Consider the following 20,752-nt stretch of genomic DNA (forward strand, 5'->3'; position numbering starts at 1 on the left):
AAGTTAAATTAAAACATACATATTATTATATATTCACATATTTGCATTTAAATAGGATTATACCTGTTCTATTCATTTAGTTTCTGCATTTTTGTCAGAAATTAAGAGTGATATATATCATGTTAAACAGAGTTGCTGTTGATAAACTGCTCATCTTTTGTGCATAGTAACGTTGGACTATGTAGCTCCAATAAACCCAATGTAGGGGGAACGAATACTACATTATGCAGTATATACCATGTTATTTTATATACGGTAGTGTATCACACTCTAAATTCTACTTATATTAGCTACCTTTACCTTCAGATATGTTAGGCTAATATTAGCCTTTTTAGTGCTTCCGCTACATTTCAACAAAATTAAGTCAAATATTTAATTTACATAAATTATACAGAAATATATGAAATATTCAGAAAAGCTCGTATGGCGCAGTGGTAGCGCAGCAGATTGCAAATCTGTTGGTCCTTAGTTCAACCCTGAGTGCGAGCTTATTTTTTGAACATTTACATGACTAACATCGTGTATAACGAGGCGTTTTCCTTTGATAGAAGCTTAGACCTATATTTATAATATTTTCTTGAACTTTAGTGTCAGTAAATGTCATTTGTACTATTATATAAATATATACTTGATTACGCTCTTCGATTATTTTTTTTTGAATTTATTATTAAAAATCTAGATAATGCTATATGCGGATATATTTTTATTCTTCTAGTAATGATTCAATCTCCATAATCTAACCTTACCTTGTTCAGTACCAACAGCCAACATTTCACCACGAGGAGAGAAAGTAGCACTTGTTACTTTACCTAGAGGGGTACCACTAGTAGGCCAGTTGGAAAATACTGTACATGATGGGAGGTGAACCAATCTTAAAGCATCTTTCACAGCCCTAGAGGCCATACATAATATTTGACCATCTGGAGAAAATTGTAAGAAGGATATCGATGTTGTCAATTGATCCATTGTACCTACTAGGGTTGGGATTACTTCAGGATCATCGCTATTCCTTCTTTCATATATATTGACAAACCCACTACTTGAACCAATGGCCAACCATCTATTTGATGCGACTGTTTGATGTGATAGTCCAGAACCATTCAGATGAGCAGAGTTTGAACCACCACCAACTTGGATACATGTGACACCAACACCACTTTCATCCTTCCATCTCCTTAAAACTGAACCATTATTAGTTAAATCGAATTCCCAGATTTCACCATATGTGTTAGTAGCTATTAGGATAGTACGGAAAGTATTGTTTGATAGAGGCTTGTAATCTATACAAAAATCGATAATTGTCCCCTCAATCTTACAACCCATCATCCAAATCCCTGAGGTTGCGTTCAAAACATTCACCCAACCATTATTACCTTGTAATAGAATGATACCATGTGTTTCATGTTTCTTTGTGTTATAGTAATGGGCTAGTTTAAATTTCTCAAACGATCTTTGTGTAGCTTCATGACCATATAATCTTGAGAGTTTTTCCACTTTAGCGATAGAACTATTATTGCTTGAATTTATAATAGAAGATGATAGGTCCCAAGAATGCATATAACGCCTTCTACCACCAGTGAAAATTTTTTGTTCTTGAATTAGGTGTTGTTTCTTTTTAGAGATTTGCTGTGGTGTTACATAAAAGGTACAAGTTTGAATTGGTGTACTTTTCAAATGCAAACTAGTAACCAAATGATTATGTTTCCCATCGATATGGTATATTCTTAAGGTTTTATCATAACCACCAGTCAATAATAAAGGTTTGGTAGGATGGAACGATAGAGATTGTATAGCTGATTGAGCTGGATGTGCCATATTGGCGTCCTTCAATCTCAGAATGTCTAAAGATTTTACAGGTAATAACTTTGATTGAGTTGTATCCTTGTAAGAGTAAGTGCTTTGTAAAATTTTGGATAGTGCATGAATATCTGCGTTAATAACTTCCTCTCTGTCATCATTGTTCTCGTCATCAGACATATCATCCCCATGTTCTTCCAAATCGGAATCCTCATCATCGACCCATTGCGGTTTTGGGTATATCTTTTCGAATTGAGCTCTTAATCTACGAACATATTGTTTCCCAGATAATACATTGTCATTGTAAGAATTTCTTAATTTTTTGGATCTGTTATTATCCATCACTGAAACATTTAATCTTTCATCATCAGAATCTTCCCATGCATCACTATCTTCATCTTCGGAACTTTCTTGATCGGAAGAAATAATGCCGCTCCCTTCTTCTTCATCAATGTCCATCTTAGAGTCATCATCGTTATTTTCATTTTCACCATCATCCACGAAAAACAATTGGTCATCGTTGACATGTTCTATTTCAGCTTCTTCATCCTCATCACTTGTATTATCATCATCAGCAGATGCATCTGCAGCCATATTATCTAATTCATCCTCTTTCTCACCTAACAGAAAATCGGCAGAAAAGTTAGCTAGATTCTCTTGAAAATCAGAAGAATCACCAAAGACAATCTTTGCTAATAATTCTTCCTCTTCATCTGGAGGAGGCACAACGTAATCTATATCGACTTTAGACATACTCTTTCAGTACTTCTATATGATATCCCTTTGAAAGTAATACTATCCTTTTCTGGTGATATATCTTGCAACAGTCAGACACTACAAACCAACAATATTATCCCCGTATAATATCTTTCTTGTGAACCAACTTATATCACTAGATGTGTTCTTGGTTCCCAAATGAGAGATGCTCATCGATTTTTCTTTCCAAATAAATTTTTCAGACAGCGAAAATTTTTTTTCGCTGTGCGGCACGTGATTTCTCGACTGTAATAACCATTCACCCAAACGTCACACAGATATTATATTCTCTTGACGATGGTTGTATCGTTATACTATCATATATTTATGTTTATATCTATATATATTTAGTATATACCAGCAGAATATGTAGTAGTTGTTTGGAAGCACTGACTATGTACTCTCCATTAGATCAACCCAAGGTGTTTGGCGTGGAACTCCGCATGCTCTGGGACGAAAGTAGACACAAAATAATAAGAGTGATCGAATCCCTCAGCCATCTTGACATTGATATGGTTAGCCCACAAACTTTGAGGCACCAATTTCATGAAGTTTTCTGGTCTCAAATATTGTTCCTTCCATTGGTCATCTGTACCGTAATGGATTAGAATCTCTTTACCTGAAACGTATGGAACATTGTTAATCAATTCACAGGGATCATATTGTTTCCAAGCAGATTTATCCTCACCTAAATATCCAGTGAATGCCTTTACGCCCCATGGGGTAGTAGTTGGATCAATAATTGGAGCAAAAGCAGAACATGACTTGTATTTATTGATATTCTTTAAGAAACCTGCAACAGCACCAAACCCACCCATAGAGTGTCCTGTAATTGAAACATTCTCGAGGAAATCAATAGAGCCAACGCCTGTTGGTCTAGTACCGGAACTAAAGAATTCAGTTAAAGCAGTTGGCAATTCAGAATGAACATATTGGTACATGTTGAAGTTTGTATTGTAAGGTGGCTGAGTAGCATTAACATAAAATCCAGCACCAACAGCAAAATCCCATCCACCTTGTGGATCAGTTGGAACATTGGGACCTCTTGGTGATGTGTCAGGAAATACCATAGCAAACCCATACTTATCGGCTTCTCTATGCCAAAATGCCTTTTCAGAGGCATTGTTTGGGGTACATGTTAAACCAGATAAGAAGTACAAACTAGGAATTTTACCCTTAGCAGTACCATCGTAGTATTGTTGTGGCAAATATAGGTTAACATCCATTGATGTCCCCGTAGCCTTTGACGAGTGCATCACTTTCAGCAATTTACCTCCAGCACATCTAATTTCTTCCTTGATCTTGAAACTCATCATAATAATTTATTCAATTGACGGTGATACAGACTTATATAAAAATAGCGATTGCTCTTCTCTCTTGGTCTTGACAACTTGAATGTGTCTGTGTGTCTGTGTGTCTGTATATATATATATCTCAAGTTCTTCTTATCAGAAATATCCAGATATACGTAAATATTTGGTAATTAGCGATAGGTGGAAAAAAAATAAAAACATAATACCTCTTCAAAGAGAGAGGGAAAAGGAAACTCTCAATTATTTGACTCTGGAACACGTTACGATTGAACTGTGAGATTGAATATATATATATATATATATATATATGTTAAGAAGTATAAACAAGAATGTGAGTGACGAGGAATATTGCCTAGCTAACTATCTTTTACGTGACCAGAAGGGGAACCCTTTTGATAACTCGTCCCTGCCTTGTCTGAGGACCCTTTCGTGAGTCTCCAAACGAGGGGAACCACCATCTTGCGGTGTCACTTTCTTTTCTGTCTTCAATATAATAGACCCATCATCGTAAAAAGTTTTCAATTCTTTAGTTTCTTCGGTCAATCCATCACTGGACATACTTGATCTGAGCACTTCAGATGTGCCGACAATCGATTTATCCTTTTTGGATGCAGATAAGGCAGAATCGTCACTTAACATGAGACTTTCTGGTGTCATGGTAGCAGGTTCATTTTCGTCTTTCTGGTTAGTAAATTTATTTGTTTGAAGTTTCTGTGGATTTTCAATTTCTTTCTCACGTTTATCATTGATGATTTTGTTCATTTGTGATTTCCATAGTAAATACTTTGTGTAATCTGTAAAATATAAACCAAACTTATGATTAACATCATTTTCAACTTTTTGCTTCGATAAAATCATAGCGGATTCTGTTTCTTGTAAATTTGGGAGATTCTGTTTGATAATGTTTTGAGGGAACAAACATCTCCACCAACCATTCGTATCCCATACCGATAATCCTTGAGAATCCATGCATTGTGCAAACTGTGAATCAGAGGGAGTCTTGTAATTGTAAAGACCCGTGACACCTTCCTCTTTGATTTGATCACCATGAATATATTCATTATCGTTTCTGGACCCGAATGGGGAGACGGTAGTTATACTTGTTGGACCTACATTAATTCCATTACCATATAGCGATCCAAATGGCCACCCAGCAAGTGTCTCTAAGGGATTCCCATCCAAACTGTCTCCATTGTGGGAGTTGAACCATGTCTCCGAAAATATATCACGTTGGTTCAACTTATTCTTTACATACTCATCATTAACCTGTTGACTGTTATCAATATTACTAAATAGGCCCATCTTTTTTGTTTTTTTTGGTAATAATTGTTAGAAGTTTACTCAATATTTATTGAAATGTGTCAGTATCTATATGATTTCTTGTTCATTAGATGTATTTATATATTAATAGTGTTACATAATTGAGTATTGTCTTGTCTTCCCTTTTCATCCATTCAGCCCCTTATTATAAGCGATCGTTGCTCGGAAGGTGCACGGATTGAAAGATATTGAGGTTGAGGTACTTGAAAGAGAGGTGACTTCTTCTTACTCTTGATCACTGCTGTCTATTTCAATGACTTCGTTAGTTGCTGGTTGTATCTCTTGTTGTACTTGCACTTGATGATGATGATGATGATGATTATGTTGTTGTTGCAACTGCTGCTGCTGCTGCTGCTGCTGCTGCTGCTCAGTTTCTGTCACTGTTGTGTATCTAACTTTATTCTCTTTAACCAAATCCCTCAAATACTTCGTCCTAGGTATGGTCTCACGTAAAAATGTGTACACTTTCTGCATCGATACGAGGTCTGCTACATCATCATAGCCCAATTCTAATGGTTCTGAGTTACTTGTTGATCTGTATTCCGACAACTTAAGAGCCTCATTGGTTAATGTTTTAACAAAAAATTCTGTAGCAAAGGCAGTCGCAGCAAAAGCATCGTCATTAAGCTCAACATAGCCTGGATCATTCCTGGCAATCATTTGAATTTTATCTATTGGTAAAGCCGGCATATATTGAGCCAATTCGGCAGGACTTGGTGGATGTTCACCTTCTTCTATGACGACTTCTTTCAAAGACGTAATTGACTCAGATGGTACCACCACATCTTCCTTAACTTCAGACGGGCTACCAATTATTTCTGTGTTCATGATTGTAATATATCTTGATTAACTTGTAAGACGAACTATATATCTAGTGGTATAGTTTTATATATGAAAGTAATAGAGTGAAGATATTTTGATGCAAATTTTTTCGTAATTCTCTGTCAAGGAGAGTGAATGTCAGGTTCTATAATCAATATAATGGAGAACTACTGATCTTCTCATTTCAAACCATTTCAACGGATATGACTTTCTATTTATTAGTTGTTTATATTTTGAGTTTGAAATTAGAAGCATCGGATTTTGTCTTTATTGGCGCCAGAAACCGTGCGACGTGACGTGATGCAAGTTTTATCATTTTAACATTAAAGAACAGACAGCCAGACTACATGGGCCAAGCAAAGAAGGTCAAGGTGTTACCACTTACCTTTAACATTATTATCATCTCAAATATCAACTTTTTATCATAATTTAAGTCCTCAATTATAAACGTCATGTGACTGAAACTGCAAAATTTCCAAAAAAAAAAGAATGCTTTCACTCGGAGTTGAACCGAGGATCTCCACATTACTAGTGTGGCGCCTTACCAACTTGGCCATAAAAGCGACTAATCTATATTTTGCGGTTATTTATTTGCATACATTAAGACACCAATAATTATATTTTTATATTACTATTTTTTGTTGACGCAGATTGGCAAGAGAGTAGATCCTAATATGATTTGGATTGGGAACAATTATCATTTCTATAAAGATCACATGTATAATTTAAATCTTTTTTGGATCTCCTACCACTTGTTGTGTTAAACAGAGTTGCTGTTGTTAAACTGCTCATCTTTTGTACATAGTAACGTTGGACAATGTAGCTCCAATAAACCCAGTGTATGGGGAACGAATACTACATTATGCAGTATATACCATGTGTTATTCTATAAACGGCAGTGTAACACACTCTAAACTTGTCGGAAATATATTATAAGAGGGATAATGACCAAGGTTATGATCTGATGCTAGGTTCATCCCGCAACAACTTAATAATAGATTGCTTACGCCACCCTTGAGTCAGTTTATAATCATGACAACAAGAAATCCGACATATATAAATGGAACAATATTTCATTTATGAATATAATTGTTTCCATAATTTACTTTATATATTTTTATATAAGATATAAAAAATCAGACGACTATAAGTTGATTTTATAACATAATAAAATTAGTTCAGTTAAATAGAAAATGTCTAATATTCAATTTTCCCATCGATTACCCATAAGATCCTAATATTGGGTCAACATGGTTTGAAGTATGGCCCACTTCCAATTACAAATTGAGCCTTAACCAGAAGGATCCATATCAGAACTACAGCATCTAGATTTATGGTTGGTTATTGTTTTATTTAAAGGAACAGGAAACGGTATTGGGAAGAAGTTTCAAGGCCATTCTGATAGTTTGTGTTTCTGATATCCTAACTGGCACTAGATTAAAGGAGAGCGAGCGACAGAAATACAATATTTTGTGGAATAATTAATTTAATGTGTAAAATAAGTTCACACATTCAAGGGAACTCTCCCTTTAACAATCTTCATATATACATTCTTTTTAAATAGAATGGCACCCCAAGACTCCAAAATAGCATCTCGGGTGTCGATTTGGTTGGTACCGTTACAACAAGACATGTAATGTTATCGACTTGCCGAGCAATTAGATATTGATGGGAATGGTTAACGACTGCTTAACGTTGCTATTAACTCTTAGCTCCCTCTCACGTTGACATTCGTCTTGTTATTGCGATTATTGGTGTCTATATCGTTCATATAGCAATCGCGTCTTTTAATTATTAACGCGAATAGTAAAAATTCCATGGCATATTTAGGAAGCATTGAAACCATTCATTTGAATATGGAAGGGGAGGTTAATGGAATAGTTTAAAGAATTGTTAACTGATTATCAATTCTTAAGCTACGACACATTCAGTTATGTTAAAGAGGCTGATAGTGCCATTGCTGCTTCAATTAGTGGGAGTTTTTGTGTTTTTATCAGGCTTCTTTCCTCAAAAGAACGTTCTAAGTGGTGATGCAAGTTTCACAATTGAAACCAAGATACAGGAAAATACAAAACCGCCATTTGATAAATTAGTGCTGGTAGTTATTGATGCTCTTAGAAGTGATTTTTTATACAACGAGGTGAATTCCGGGTTTTCTTTTGTTCATTCCAAGATTAACTCTGGTGAGGGATGGGGCTACACGGCTTATTCAAATCCCCCTACAGTCACATTACCTAGGTTGAAAGGTATAACTACTGGGTCTACTCCAAGCTTTCTAGACGCAATCTTAAACGTTGCAGAAGATGATTCGTCTTCTAATATTAAAGATCAAGATTCATGGCCAAGACAATTCCATAATCACGGTTTCAAGTTGAGATTCTTTGGCGATGATACGTGGCTGAAATTACTTCCAAATGATATTTTTGATAAATATGAAGGTACAAATTCTTTCTTTGTAAGTGATTTTGAACAAGTAGATTTGAATGTGACTAGGAATATTCCGGAGCAGTTAAATGAATCCAAAGAATGGGATGTTCTTATATTACATTACCTAGGGTTGGATCATATTGGACACAAAGGTGGTTCTAATTCTACCTTTATGCCTGCCAAGCATAGAGAAATGGATGGTGTTATTGAGAGACTTTACAATAATATGAAAGATGATACTTTAATGATAATTATGGGTGATCATGGTATGAACGATGTTGGTAATCATGGTGGCTCTTCTGCAGGAGAAACTTCTGCAGGTCTCGTTTTTCTTTCGAAGAAACTAGCTGGTTATGATAGGCCTATAGCTCAGAAAAATGTTAAAGTTCCAATGACATTGGACGATCCATCAACTTTCCAATATCTCACTAGTATTCAGCAGATGGATTTAGTACCCACGATTTCTTCTCTTTTCAATGTCCCGATACCTAAAAATAGTGTTGGGGTGCTTATTCCCGAATTTATTCAATTATTGAATAAGAAAGTAGCAAACATTAAAATTATGGAAAACTATAAACAGTTATTAGATGTGGCTAAAGAAATAGATGTACAGAATTATCTTAGTGAGTTCAAAGTTTCAAAGAAAATAGATACAAGCATTATTATAAACAAAATGAAGGGTATTCAACAAGATTTGATCCGTAATGCTACTGATTATAATTATGATAATATATCTGTTGGATATGGGGTGCTATTGATTGCGACAATTATTGCTATTATTTGTGCTATTAAAATTATGCATTTCGGTCCTCCATTCGCATTAACTATGGCGATTTCGATTTTGCTGGGGCTTTCATGTTTTGGTAGCAGTTTTATTGAAGAGGAACATCAATTATGGTGGTGGATCATTACAGCACTCGTGGTATTTGGATATATTCATTCTACCATCATAGGAAATAGGAAATTTAAATTATATTTTATTGTTTTTGTTTGTTTGAGATTAATCAGAGGTTGGAATAATACCGGTCAACAAACTACTTATAGTTATGTTATCTCAAACATTTTAGAGGCCAAGTCGTCGCTTTTATGGGCATTGAATATATGGACTGTATTTATCCTATGTATGAGAGGCTTCAAAAAAAATCCTACATCCTTCATTTCTAGTTTTACCCTTGGCATGATGGTTCTTACCTACAAGATGAACTGGTCCATTGTTAACAAAGAGTCAGTTCCTGAGTACCTACATGAAATAGTCAGAAAGTACTGTGAAATTTACACAGGTACTCATAATGATAGTGTGTTTGAAGATGCATTGATTCCAATGGCCACGTTGTTTTTCCAATCGATTTCATCGATATGTTTCATTAAGATAATGGCAGTCATGTTAAAGATGCAAAAATCAGACACCCTTTTAAACGACATGTCTAAATATATTACACTATTACTGATTTTCTTGTCATCATCTTCAAATATCCCACAATTTTTGATATTCGAGATATTGAGATATTGTATCATTAAGATTGTCCAAGACCAATATGATTCCTCAATATATATAGTGTCCCTCATTTCATTGATCCTTCAAAATTTTACGTTTTTCCAATTTGGTGGTACCAATTCAATAGCTACTATTGACCTTGTCAATGCATACCATGGTATATCCGAAAATTATAATATATATGTAATTGGCGGTCTTATGGTGATGGCCAATTTTGCACCAGCAATTTATTGGACAATGTTAGCTTGGGGTATACTTTATAAGAGTGTCAAGAGTAAAACTGATACATTTGTTAAATGCAAGATTCCATACGTCTTATTCAATTGTATAGTGGGATGTTCGTTACTTGCTGCATGTATAGCATTAAGATACCATCTGTTCATATGGAGTGTATTCAGTCCAAAGCTTTGTTACTATGCTGGTTGGACATTATTTATGAATGTCATTGTCGGATGCCTCTTAGAAGGCTTCCTCGTGTCATTAGTATAGGTATTATATATATATATATAGATATAGATATATCTGTGTAAAAATTTATGTATAATAGATTTATAGAGTATTGAGTATGAATAAGCTTGTGAAGTTGATAGAAAATATGATGGTTTAGGCTAAAAATAGTAACGAAATGGATCAATCTGATCACAAGTTATACCGAGGTTTTAATACTAAAAACCTTGTTTCAGGGTAACGATCACGATATTTTTTTTTTGTTTGCTTCTCTGGAAGCGATGGGCCGACTTTCCAGTTGGGATGAAGCAAATGAAACAGAAAAAACGATTCTTCCTTCTGGAACTTCCTTGAAGTTGACAGACTTATAAGAGAGCTTTCAAATAGATTGAGTCAACAATTATCTAATTCTACTGATTAAGTAATTATAGGAACCTACTCACACCTTTTAATTTGATTTTGAACTGGGAAATATGGCACATTTTCAACATCAATTACTACCAAATGGGGCCCTACTATATCGAGATGAGGCTTTGACTGATCTGGAAAAGAAACCAATCTTTAATAATAACATCGTACCTCCAGTAAACCCGTTAACTGCCACATGCGAGTTATTTTTATCTTCTAGTAAGGATTCTAGTCAATTGGTGACACTAAGCGAAAATTGTTTGCGCTGGGGGAATTATCAAAAGGAGAAATTTAATACAATGCCTATTGAACCTCTGAATAATTTTGGCGATCAGCATTTCTCTATATCTACATCGAAGAATATGATCTGCATCTTTTTCAAGAATACATTGAAGACAGTTGAGGTTCCATGGGGTTATGAAGATATCGAGAAACATATGGCATTTGGTTTCCAATCAGAAGTATTTACATTTGATAATTTCTCTAATATCAGGCAAATATTGTTTCATCCAAGAGCCATCGATGATAATTCATTAGTTATTTTGTTCGAGGATGATACGGTTGTTTTATTCGATCTGGATACAAAAAACCAAGTTGTTTTAAATAAATGCGAAGGTAGTTTTGGTTTCAATGGGAGAATTAATGATATAAAAAGCATGACTTTTAGTAAAGACGGTTTGACATTGTATTTATTGAGTGTCACAGATGGTGGGGATATATATGCTCTGTATCCATGTCTACCTGCTAAGATAATTATGGACGCGGCTGAATTGAAAAGGACCAGAGATAAAGCTGTGTTATTGTATGATTCTTTGGACGAAGATACAAAGGATGACGTTAAAAGTAATGTTATTAGGCAGTACAAATTTATATCAAGAATGTATTCAGATAATTCCAAGACAAAAAGGACTGAGTTTGAGATTGATTCTAATTTACGTGTCGTTCAACCTCAAGGTCCATTTACTATTTCTCCATATCCGACCGATCTTTACGAGACTACTGCCAATGAGATTCATAGAGTAGATATTGAAAACTCTACAGAAGTGTTTGCTCTACTTTTTGAGAATGGTACCATATTAATATTATATCAAGATGAAGAAATGTCTATGTGTTGGGATTCTGAAAATTACGTGTATTCAAATTCAATGGTAGTAGTAGAAAGAATTGATCATTTTGTAAAATTAATTGGATCTAATGGAGAATTAAAAATATTTAAAGATTTCAATGAACGTAATCGACTCCTGGTAACTGTAAAAAGTAGAATTGGTCTTGATCTGATCAATATGTCAAGTTGGGGTCGTGTTCTAGATAAAGCTGTTACAGATTATGATCTATCACAGGTTGCAGGGACAACATTTTCTAGTGATATTAAACATATGGATGGTATAAGGAGTGACCCTTCTGGATGTGCAGTATGGAGATATAAGGGTAAGACAGGTGTTATAGTGGCAGGTCCCGGTTGTGTCAGGGCAGAACTGTTGAAATTGCCTCAAATTATTGAGGAACCTACCCAAACAAGAGAAGATTCCCCGGTTCTTCCTACTGAAACAATTAAATTCAAGGCCGGTTTTTCGCAACCAATACAAGAGATTCGGGACCTTACAACTGCTTACATTAGACGTTGTTCAAACCCGTTCTCTGAGGTTATTTCCCCTGAAGTGAGAGGCAAAGAGTTATCCAATGCTGCTAACGAAATTCAATTGGAAGCGTTAACGAAACTGTCGTCTCAATTAGGTAATGTTATTGTTCAAGGTGAAAGTCTCGGCGTGATGTTACATTCTCGACTATTAGAACAACAATTCGAATTGACTAAACAGATCAAGGGTACAAGTGATATTATTGAAAAGCAAGATACACTTGTCGATAGATATGAGGAACAAATAAAAATACTTTCCACTAAGATGGCAAAACAGGACGCATTAATCATGCGATTAGTCAACTTGAACCAGCAGGTTAGTAAAGCAAACGTTGCAGCATTGACCAACGATAACACTATCAGTATTCAGGAGGTTACATGGTTCAAAGAAATCAGAAATCAAATATTCAAGTTTAATGATTTTGTGCATAGTCAAAAGGCATTACAGGAGCAACTTGAATTTGTAAAGAGAGAATTGAGCAAATTACAAGAGAAGTCTAAGGACACCCAAAGCAAGACCGAAAGAGAATGGGGAGAATTACGTACTATACTAGAAGGTGACGCTGCGGTCATCAAAGAATGTAATACGGAACTACAGAAGATCAGTTCCAAGATCGGCGCATAATCCCCTCCTCCCACCTAGATTCCATACCTCCAACCCCTCAACACCAGCATCTATATAAAACGTATATAAAAATCACATAACTCACATACCAATAAGTATACCAATAGGTTCGAGTAGTACCAACTCAAGCACCTTCGAGGAGTAGCACACCACACGTTTGCATCCCACAGTGGCCACGTGACCGCGCAGTCGTTTCCACAGTTTTGCACGCATTTTTCCCAGTTTGAAAAATTCCGTTGCCGGCTCCCCAAACTGCGATTATGTAAAATGACTCTCTCTGTGTGTTACTGGAGGACGTCTGTCTGCCTCACTCAGTTTTTTGCTCAAACTGAAAGAGTTGCCATGAATGATTGATTTGATTACCATAAGCTATGTGTCTGTCTGTCTCTGTCTGTCTCTGTCTGTCTGTGTGACTCAAGAAGACGAACTATTGTGAAAGTATATAAACGCTTTGATGATGAGATTCTAATGGTGAAATCTTTAGGAGTCGAATCGCTTTATACTTGATTTGAGGTTTGCTCCGATTGTTTTTTGTTTTTGCTAATTCTTATTTTGTAGTTTAACTAGTTTTAAGAGATAAATATTGAGTATTAATTACTGTAACATCTTTCTTATTTTAAGAACGTTATATGTCACGTAACCTCATCAGAACTTTTAAAACATCAGCAATGACTCTTTCACATAAACCAAAGATTGTCGCCAACAAATACTTCTCTCGTGATACAGGTAAGGATGTTTGGACTTTGACTAACGAATCCGCTGCATTGGCTGCTACAAACGCTCAAAATAAAGGTAGAGATATGTTGAATCTTGGTCAAGGTTTCTTCTCATATGCTCCTCCTGAATTCGCTATAAATGAAGCTAAGAACGCCTTGGATATTGCCTTGGTGAATCAATATTCTCCAACTAGAGGCCGTCCCTCTTTGATTAAATCTCTGATTGAATTTTATAACCCTATTTATTCTACAAAATTGAAACCAGAAAATATCTCGGTCTTCACTGGTGCTAATGAGGCTATCTTAAGTTGTCTTACTGGTCTATTGAATCAAGGTGACGAAGTTATTGTCTTCGAACCATTCTTCGATCAATATATCCCAAACATTGAAATGTGTGGTGGTAAAGTTGTCTACGTACCAATTAACCCTCCAAAGGCTCTTAATGAAAGAGTCACTAAAGGTACAGAATGGGAAATTGATTGGGATATTCTAGAAAAATCCATAAATTCAAAAACTAAAGCTATGATTATTAATACTCCACATAATCCTATTGGTAAGGTCTTCACTAAGGAAGAACTTTTGAGATTAGGTGAATTGTGTGTGAGGAATAATATTGTCATCATCTCTGATGAAGTTTATGAACATTTATACTTTACTGAAAGCTTCACTAGGATCGCAACTCTATCTCCAGAGATTGGTCAATTGACTTTAACAGTCGGTTCTGCAGGTAAATCCTTTGCGGCTACCGGCTGGAGAATTGGTTGGACTGTCTCTTTAAATGAAGAATTACTTGGTTATGCCGCTAAAGCACACACTAGAATTTGTTTCTCTTCTCCTTCTCCACTACAAGAAGCTGTCGCTAATGGTCTTACTGATGCGTCTAAGATTAATTATTTCTCAAACATGAGACAAGAATATATTCGTAAATATGAAATTTTTACAAAAGTTTTTGATGAATTAAATTTACCATATACTGCTGCAGAAGGTTCTTATTTCATCCTTGTCAATTTTGCTAAAGTAAACATTCCAGCTGATTATAAATTCCCGGAGGAATTGTTGCAAAAGGGTAAGGATTTCCGTATTTCTTATTGGTTGATGAACGAGTTGGGTGTTGTGGCCATCCCACCAACGGAATTCTATATTAAAGAACATGAAAAGGCAGCTGAAAATCTGTTAAGATTTGCTCTATGTAAAGATGATGAATATTTGGAAAAAACAGTTGAAAGGTTAAGACTCCTAAAGGATTATTTGTAAATTCACTAATATATAAATATTTATAAACCTCATTGATTGTAAATGAGATAAAAAAGAATAATAATTATGACAAAACAAGGTTACTATAAATTACATTATAAAGTTTCTATATCGTTCAAACATTAGGTTTCTTACAAATTGAGGAGACCTGGGTGGGTAGCCACTATTCGATTTTATATGACTCCTCTAGATTATCGTGCAATATATATGTATATATAGTGAGTAGCAAACACCTGTGTAAGTCTAAAGAATTAAATCATTCAGTCTAGTAATCTCAACATCATTACTTTGATTTTAATATTTTAAAAGATTTTGCGTATTGATTATTCTCCCAACTCGGAAAGTGAACGAAACTATTGACATATTTATTTCGGACTATCATCTTCCCTTTAATTTCCCTATTAACAAAGTTCTATAAATTTTACTTTAAGATGCGAAAAATACAATCAAAGTAATAGCAATATAAGATGAAACAGATATGACCTTTAACAAGTTTTCGGAATGGATTCGCAATTTTCAAACTTTAAGTCCAAATAGTACCATTTATCTTTGCTTCTGGATTTTTGGTCTTATCAATAACATTCTTTATGTGGTGATACTTTCGGCTGCAATCGACATAGTAGATACTGATATTCCAAAATCGTTAGTTCTATTGGTAGATATATTGCCATCATTAACAATCAAGTTACTTTCACCGTTTTTCATTCAACGAATTCGATATGGATATAGAATAATATTGTTGATCATCCTCAGCTGTGTTGGAATGATCTTAGTATCTTTGAAGGATCTTTGGATTTGTCTCCTTGGTGTAGGATTAGCCTCACTTTCTTCAGGTTTTGGTGAAGTAACTTTTCTACAACTAACACACATGTATAAAGAGATATCTTTAAATGGTTGGTCTTCAGGAACAGGAGGTGCAGGTCTCTTCGGAAGTGCAGTCTATTGGCTAGTAACTACAGTGTTACACATTCCAATTCATATATCGTTGTTATTGTTTTCTATATTACCCTTTGGTTTTTTGTTATATTTCAGACTAGGTACTTATGTCGAATATCAAGCTCTTCCAAATCCAGAGATAACAACCATTGATATTGAAGCACCGGAATTAGAACCGGAACTGGGTGTATTTATTGGTGACCATTCAAATGAAGAATCAATTTCTTCTCATGTTCTTGAGACATTGGCAAAATTGAAGGTATTAGTTGTGCCATATATGTTACCTCTAACAACTGTCTATTTCTTTGAATATTTGATTAATCAGGCAGTGTCGCCAACACTATTATTTCCAATAGCCACTCCTGATGAAAATTCAATGTCGCATTTATCGTTGTTCCATAAATATAGGGACTATTATGTTACCTATAGTATTCTTTATCAAATAGGTGTTTTCATTTCTAGGTCGACTGCCCATAGCTTCAGGGTCAAGAAGTTATATATATTGTCGTTCTTGCAAGCAATCAATCTCTTCATTGTCTTGTTACAATCAACGAATTATATTGTGCATCAACCATGGTCTATCATGGTATTGATTGTGTATGAAGGTTTATTGGGTGGTTCTTCGTACGTCAATACATTCCTGAATGTTTTAAGTAATGTACGACCACAGGACAGGGAATTCGCATTGGGTTCTGTATCAATAGCAGATTCCCTAGGTATTTTATTAGCTGCACTGGTAGGTATGAAATTAGAACCAACATTGTGTCAGCATCAAATTAACAATAATAGACCATGGTGTACATTAGACTAATTTTTGTGTGTATATGCATACAAAGTAGTATATATGTATGTAGTTTATTTATAAAGCCGCAATATATATTTTACCTAACCTAATGGCAAGTAGAAGTAACAAAATGATTTTAATATACTTAGATGTTGCGTCTCTTGCACCAATAGATATTCCCAAAAGAAAAATAATTAAGTAATTTACAATTGTTTCTGTTGGAACTAACCATACCAGTAATAATCCAATAGGGAACGTAATATTTAACCTAGTAGATATGTTACCAAACTGGGATATAAAGCGAAATTGTTTCTCATTTTCAGATATATTTTTATTATCATGATTTTTATATTTCGTATAGATTTCTATTTCTTCTTCAGATATCATATTTAGCCTGGCCCTTGTGGTAGTTAGTGCTAATTTATCTTCGTTTTCTTCAATTTGTTCTTCATCGAAAAACTTATTTTCTGTACTATCTACATTGAATTGGTCATCCTCATCTTCGTCAAAACTATCATCCAGGGGTGTTATACTGGATCTTCTTCCTAAAGGAAACATTGCATCATCATCTACTTCAAGAAGAATATGGTTTAAAATCTCTTCAACCTGTTTAGCATGAGGTCGTCTTTCCACATCGGTTGATAATAATGACTCAATCAACTCAAATATTCTATGGTCAATTTGATTCAGATTTTTATTTTGATGTAATCGAATCATATCTTCCTTATAAACTCTGAATTTCTTCACCGTTCTTCTCATATCTGGTAACTCTAGCGACGGATCAAATGGTAATTCTCCAAACACGATAAAGTAGCATATCATTCCTAAAGAATACATATCAGAAGCGAAAGTGTACTCGCTGTATTTCTTTCCCTTTTCGTTACTCAAAGGGTTTGTAATAACAATTTCTGGAGCTGTAAACTCTAGTGTACCTGTACAGCCTGTTCCAACTCTTGACTCTCCAGCAAGTTGACTCTCACCAAGATCTCCGATTACAATTGTTGGGAACACGTTTTTTGGCTCCCTTGAATCATGATCGTTTGTATCATCATTTTCTTCAACCTGTAGCCCAGATTCAGATTCTTTATATTTGTTTAATAACAACAAGTTTGATGGTTTCAAATCTCGATGTATAATGCCAATATCATGTAATTCATGTAACCCTCTTGCTATATCCCTTATTATTGACAAAATTTGAATGGTTGTAAGACCTAGTTTCGTGTTACCGTCGTGCCTATCCCTTCTCATTCGTCTAAAACGTTTCTTACGTTCTTCACTTGATATTTTCTCTGGAAATTTTTTAAAGATATCAATTAAAATACAATCTTCTAAATTTCCACCTTCACAGTACTGTTGTAAGATGAATAAACAGGGTATTTTTTCTCTTTCCTCATTCTGTGTAGTTAACCCATATGATGTATCCATTTCTAACCAAACATGATTGTAGGTTATTAGATTGACACTCCTGTGGGTAAACGAACTAAGCGCTTTGACTTCCCTTATACATTTATTAAACCAAGTCATATCATTCCCAATGGAAATTTTTTTTAATGCAAAGATACCTAAATCAGTATCACCAATTTTATGAACAACCTTAAACACTGATCCTCTAGCTCCTGTACCTAGCAGTGATAATGTAGTGAAAAATTTCCTAAAATAACCAGGAATGAATAGATCATCTGGTATAAAAGTGGGGAACTTGGTGCTTTCAGCTGCTATCCTCGGTAGAGTTTGTTGGCTGTATGTATCTTGCAGTAATTTAAAATATCTTTTAGACAGATTGAATCCATAAGGTTGTTTCGAACTTCTTCTTTGATTTGGATATTTGGGTAATGCTCGGTGTTGAGATGATGTATCTATTTCTGTGCCACATTGAGGGCACACATATGAAGATAGATCCTTCTCCTCAGTTAAATTTTCTTCTTCTGCTGAAAATTGATCAAACTTTGTCTCATTGTTCCTTGGTGTTAGTATCTGTTTAAAATAAGATAATTCACCCAGAGAAGGATTTACAATCATTAATGATTTGGAGCTAGAATCCTTCAATATAAGTGAATCATTGTTGTAGGGGACTAAACTCATAACAGGAAATTATTTGTCTATAATCAAAGTAATAAAGAATGGCTCGATTATTTTGGTTTTTACTAGTACCTATGAACCAGGTATATATCCTAAACAATAATTTTATGCAACTGATCAGTTTTTAACCTATAATAGGAAATCTCGACTACTTTGTTACTATTATTATTTATCCCTTTAGAAATTATTTCTCATACTAGTAGGGTTTAGGGTTCCTGAATAAAACCCTAATATTTATGTCACAAATTTATTTGGTTCCGAAAAGGTAAACAAAGCAATAAAAGTCTTAAAGTCATGACTTCAAAAGGTACCTGAACCAGAGTTTTTCCATTAATCAAAGGGACAACAGTAGGTTGTATATTCAGATCCAATTCCCTGAAATTATATCGTACTTTTTTTTGTAGGAAGGAGTAGGGGAAATGGAATACATGGAATGGGGAAAAGGATCTAGGAAAACTGGTTGGGTACCAACAAAGGCGATTCAGAAAGATGAACATAGCATGGAAAATATTGATGATTTCTTTAACGTTACAGAGACAAGTAGCATAATGAATACTCCGGCTCAGAAAGTATTCAATAAATATCGAGAAAATGTATTGCGACAACATACTCCATCAGAAACGAATCGGCAAAGAACAGTTACAACGTCAAAATATCCTGTAAGAAATTCATCGCTGAATTTGGAAATTCCTCATATCATTCAGGAAGATGAGAGTGAGTTAAATAATATAATAGGAAACAATTTCCAAGAGTCATATGAAACTAATTATAATTTGGAATCTGAAAATGAGATATCTGTGAATGATGCAGATGATAAACCAAATGATTCCATCAGTATTCCAGATCTACGATCTACTAATATCTCAGATGTCTCCAGAGAGGAAACTTCTTTTAACACTTCTGAGAATGCTTTACTGGAGGAAGAAATTGAAGCTAGAAACTCAGAGATTACTTCTGGAAATTCATTTAGTGCTATCGCCTCACAGGATATTGAAGTAGTGCCAGATGATGAACATATTTCTCAGCACTCGATAGTTGAACGAAGATTAATACGACCAACAGGTCAAATTAGGAAATCGAAAAGAATTAAAATACCGAAGCTCGATTACTGGAGAAATGAGAAAATTGTGTATAAAAGAAATCATCCACAACAGGTATTAGATATTGATAAAATTATTACATTTGCAGAAAAACAGGAGAATAAAATACCAAATACCAAACGATCGACCAAAAAATTAGATCGAAATTGTACATTAAAAAATGTTGCAGTGTGTGATGATAAGAATGCTCAATGGTTAAAAGATGGAACGTTTAGTATTAAGTTCCAAAATAGCTCTGAAAACTCAGATGCACTTAGTACGACTGTAGCCTTGGCACCGGACTTTCGAGAGGTAAGTAAAACTAAAACATCCCGATTTAACAGATATACTCTAGATACACTCTTTGATGATCAAAGAAATTTTTCAAGTGGGAACTTAACACTCCCTAAGGATGGTATTAAATCAGAGGACAATACAGGAGGGTGCTTTGTTACATTCCACGTGACAAGAGGTATTTTAAAGACTTGGATAGAAGGACAATCGTTTTTATGTCCCATTGGAACAACATTCCAAATTCCACCATTTAAAGATTATAAATTTAAAAATATAGATGATGGTGAAACCTCTTTATTTTTTGTCCAAGTTACCACCAAAGGTAAAGTTGAACTTCCAGAAGAAAATACGTTTGACAGTTCGTCAGATGATATATAACTTTTAATTCAGGGAAAAATATATAAAATATATTAATATCTATCATGCATTTTTTTTTTATTATTGTATATTTAAAGCTAAGTAATAATGGTAATATGTAGGACTGGTTAGAATTATGTCAGTCTAAAATTGATTGTCTGTATTAAATGTAATGATACAACTGTAAGAACGTAAAAACACAAATCA

The 20,752-nt window shown here is 34.6% G+C and overlaps 10 protein-coding genes and 2 non-coding genes across 12 annotated transcripts; 6 read left to right on the plus strand and 6 right to left on the minus strand.

Moving 5' to 3' along the window:
• Window positions 1–417: 417 nt before the first annotated feature.
• Window positions 418–489, plus strand: KABA2_12S00616. Its single transcript has one exon. It is a non-coding gene; the product is annotated as a tRNA-Cys (tRNA).
• Window positions 490–711: 222 nt separating this feature from the next.
• UTP18 (Utp18p) lies at window positions 712–2,550 on the minus strand (the record flags this gene model as incomplete). The annotated part of the gene is made up of 1 exon (XM_041552762.1): window positions 712–2,550. One exon carries the CDS (start codon window positions 2,548–2,550, stop codon window positions 712–714), a length of 1,839 nt encoding a protein of 612 aa, XP_041408696.1.
• A 410-nt stretch (window positions 2,551–2,960) lies between these two features.
• Window positions 2,961–3,866, minus strand: KABA2_12S00660 (S-formylglutathione hydrolase; the record flags this gene model as incomplete). Its single annotated transcript, XM_041552763.1, has 1 exon — window positions 2,961–3,866. One exon carries the CDS (start codon window positions 3,864–3,866, stop codon window positions 2,961–2,963), a length of 906 nt encoding a protein of 301 aa, XP_041408697.1.
• Window positions 3,867–4,226: 360 nt separating this feature from the next.
• MPM1 (Mpm1p) lies at window positions 4,227–5,168 on the minus strand (the record flags this gene model as incomplete). Its single annotated transcript, XM_041552764.1, has 1 exon — window positions 4,227–5,168. One exon carries the CDS (start codon window positions 5,166–5,168, stop codon window positions 4,227–4,229), a length of 942 nt encoding a protein of 313 aa, XP_041408698.1.
• Window positions 5,169–5,411: 243 nt separating this feature from the next.
• DLS1 (Dls1p) lies at window positions 5,412–6,014 on the minus strand (the record flags this gene model as incomplete). Its single annotated transcript, XM_041552765.1, has 1 exon — window positions 5,412–6,014. One exon carries the CDS (start codon window positions 6,012–6,014, stop codon window positions 5,412–5,414), a length of 603 nt encoding a protein of 200 aa, XP_041408699.1.
• A 484-nt stretch (window positions 6,015–6,498) lies between these two features.
• On the minus strand, window positions 6,499–6,571 carry KABA2_12S00726. Its single transcript has one exon. It is a non-coding gene; the product is annotated as a tRNA-Thr (tRNA).
• A 1,370-nt stretch (window positions 6,572–7,941) lies between these two features.
• On the plus strand, window positions 7,942–10,419 carry LAS21 (mannose-ethanolamine phosphotransferase LAS21; the record flags this gene model as incomplete). Its single annotated transcript, XM_041552766.1, has 1 exon — window positions 7,942–10,419. One exon carries the CDS (start codon window positions 7,942–7,944, stop codon window positions 10,417–10,419), a length of 2,478 nt encoding a protein of 825 aa, XP_041408700.1.
• A 431-nt stretch (window positions 10,420–10,850) lies between these two features.
• On the plus strand, window positions 10,851–13,046 carry NUP82 (linker nucleoporin NUP82; the record flags this gene model as incomplete). The annotated part of the gene is made up of 1 exon (XM_041552767.1): window positions 10,851–13,046. One exon carries the CDS (start codon window positions 10,851–10,853, stop codon window positions 13,044–13,046), a length of 2,196 nt encoding a protein of 731 aa, XP_041408701.1.
• A 629-nt stretch (window positions 13,047–13,675) lies between these two features.
• On the plus strand, window positions 13,676–15,016 carry BNA3 (kynurenine--oxoglutarate transaminase; the record flags this gene model as incomplete). The annotated part of the gene is made up of 1 exon (XM_041552768.1): window positions 13,676–15,016. The coding sequence occupies one exon, from the start codon at window positions 13,676–13,678 to the stop codon at window positions 15,014–15,016; it is 1,341 nt and encodes a 446-aa protein (XP_041408702.1).
• A 478-nt stretch (window positions 15,017–15,494) lies between these two features.
• On the plus strand, window positions 15,495–16,763 carry YHC3 (amino acid transporter YHC3; the record flags this gene model as incomplete). The annotated part of the gene is made up of 1 exon (XM_041552769.1): window positions 15,495–16,763. One exon carries the CDS (start codon window positions 15,495–15,497, stop codon window positions 16,761–16,763), a length of 1,269 nt encoding a protein of 422 aa, XP_041408703.1.
• Window positions 16,764–16,811: 48 nt separating this feature from the next.
• Window positions 16,812–18,818, minus strand: IKS1 (protein kinase IKS1; the record flags this gene model as incomplete). Its single annotated transcript, XM_041552770.1, has 1 exon — window positions 16,812–18,818. The coding sequence occupies one exon, from the start codon at window positions 18,816–18,818 to the stop codon at window positions 16,812–16,814; it is 2,007 nt and encodes a 668-aa protein (XP_041408704.1).
• A 416-nt stretch (window positions 18,819–19,234) lies between these two features.
• KABA2_12S00858 (uncharacterized protein) lies at window positions 19,235–20,566 on the plus strand (the record flags this gene model as incomplete). The annotated part of the gene is made up of 1 exon (XM_041552771.1): window positions 19,235–20,566. The coding sequence occupies one exon, from the start codon at window positions 19,235–19,237 to the stop codon at window positions 20,564–20,566; it is 1,332 nt and encodes a 443-aa protein (XP_041408705.1).
• Between the last annotated feature and the right edge of the window lie 186 nt (window positions 20,567–20,752).

The sequence above is a fragment of the Maudiozyma barnettii genome (genome assembly GCF_903064755.1).
Source record: "Maudiozyma barnettii strain CLIB 1767 genome assembly, contig: KABA2_12, whole genome shotgun sequence".
Classification (NCBI taxonomy): Eukaryota; Fungi; Ascomycota; class Saccharomycetes; order Saccharomycetales; family Saccharomycetaceae; genus Maudiozyma; species Maudiozyma barnettii.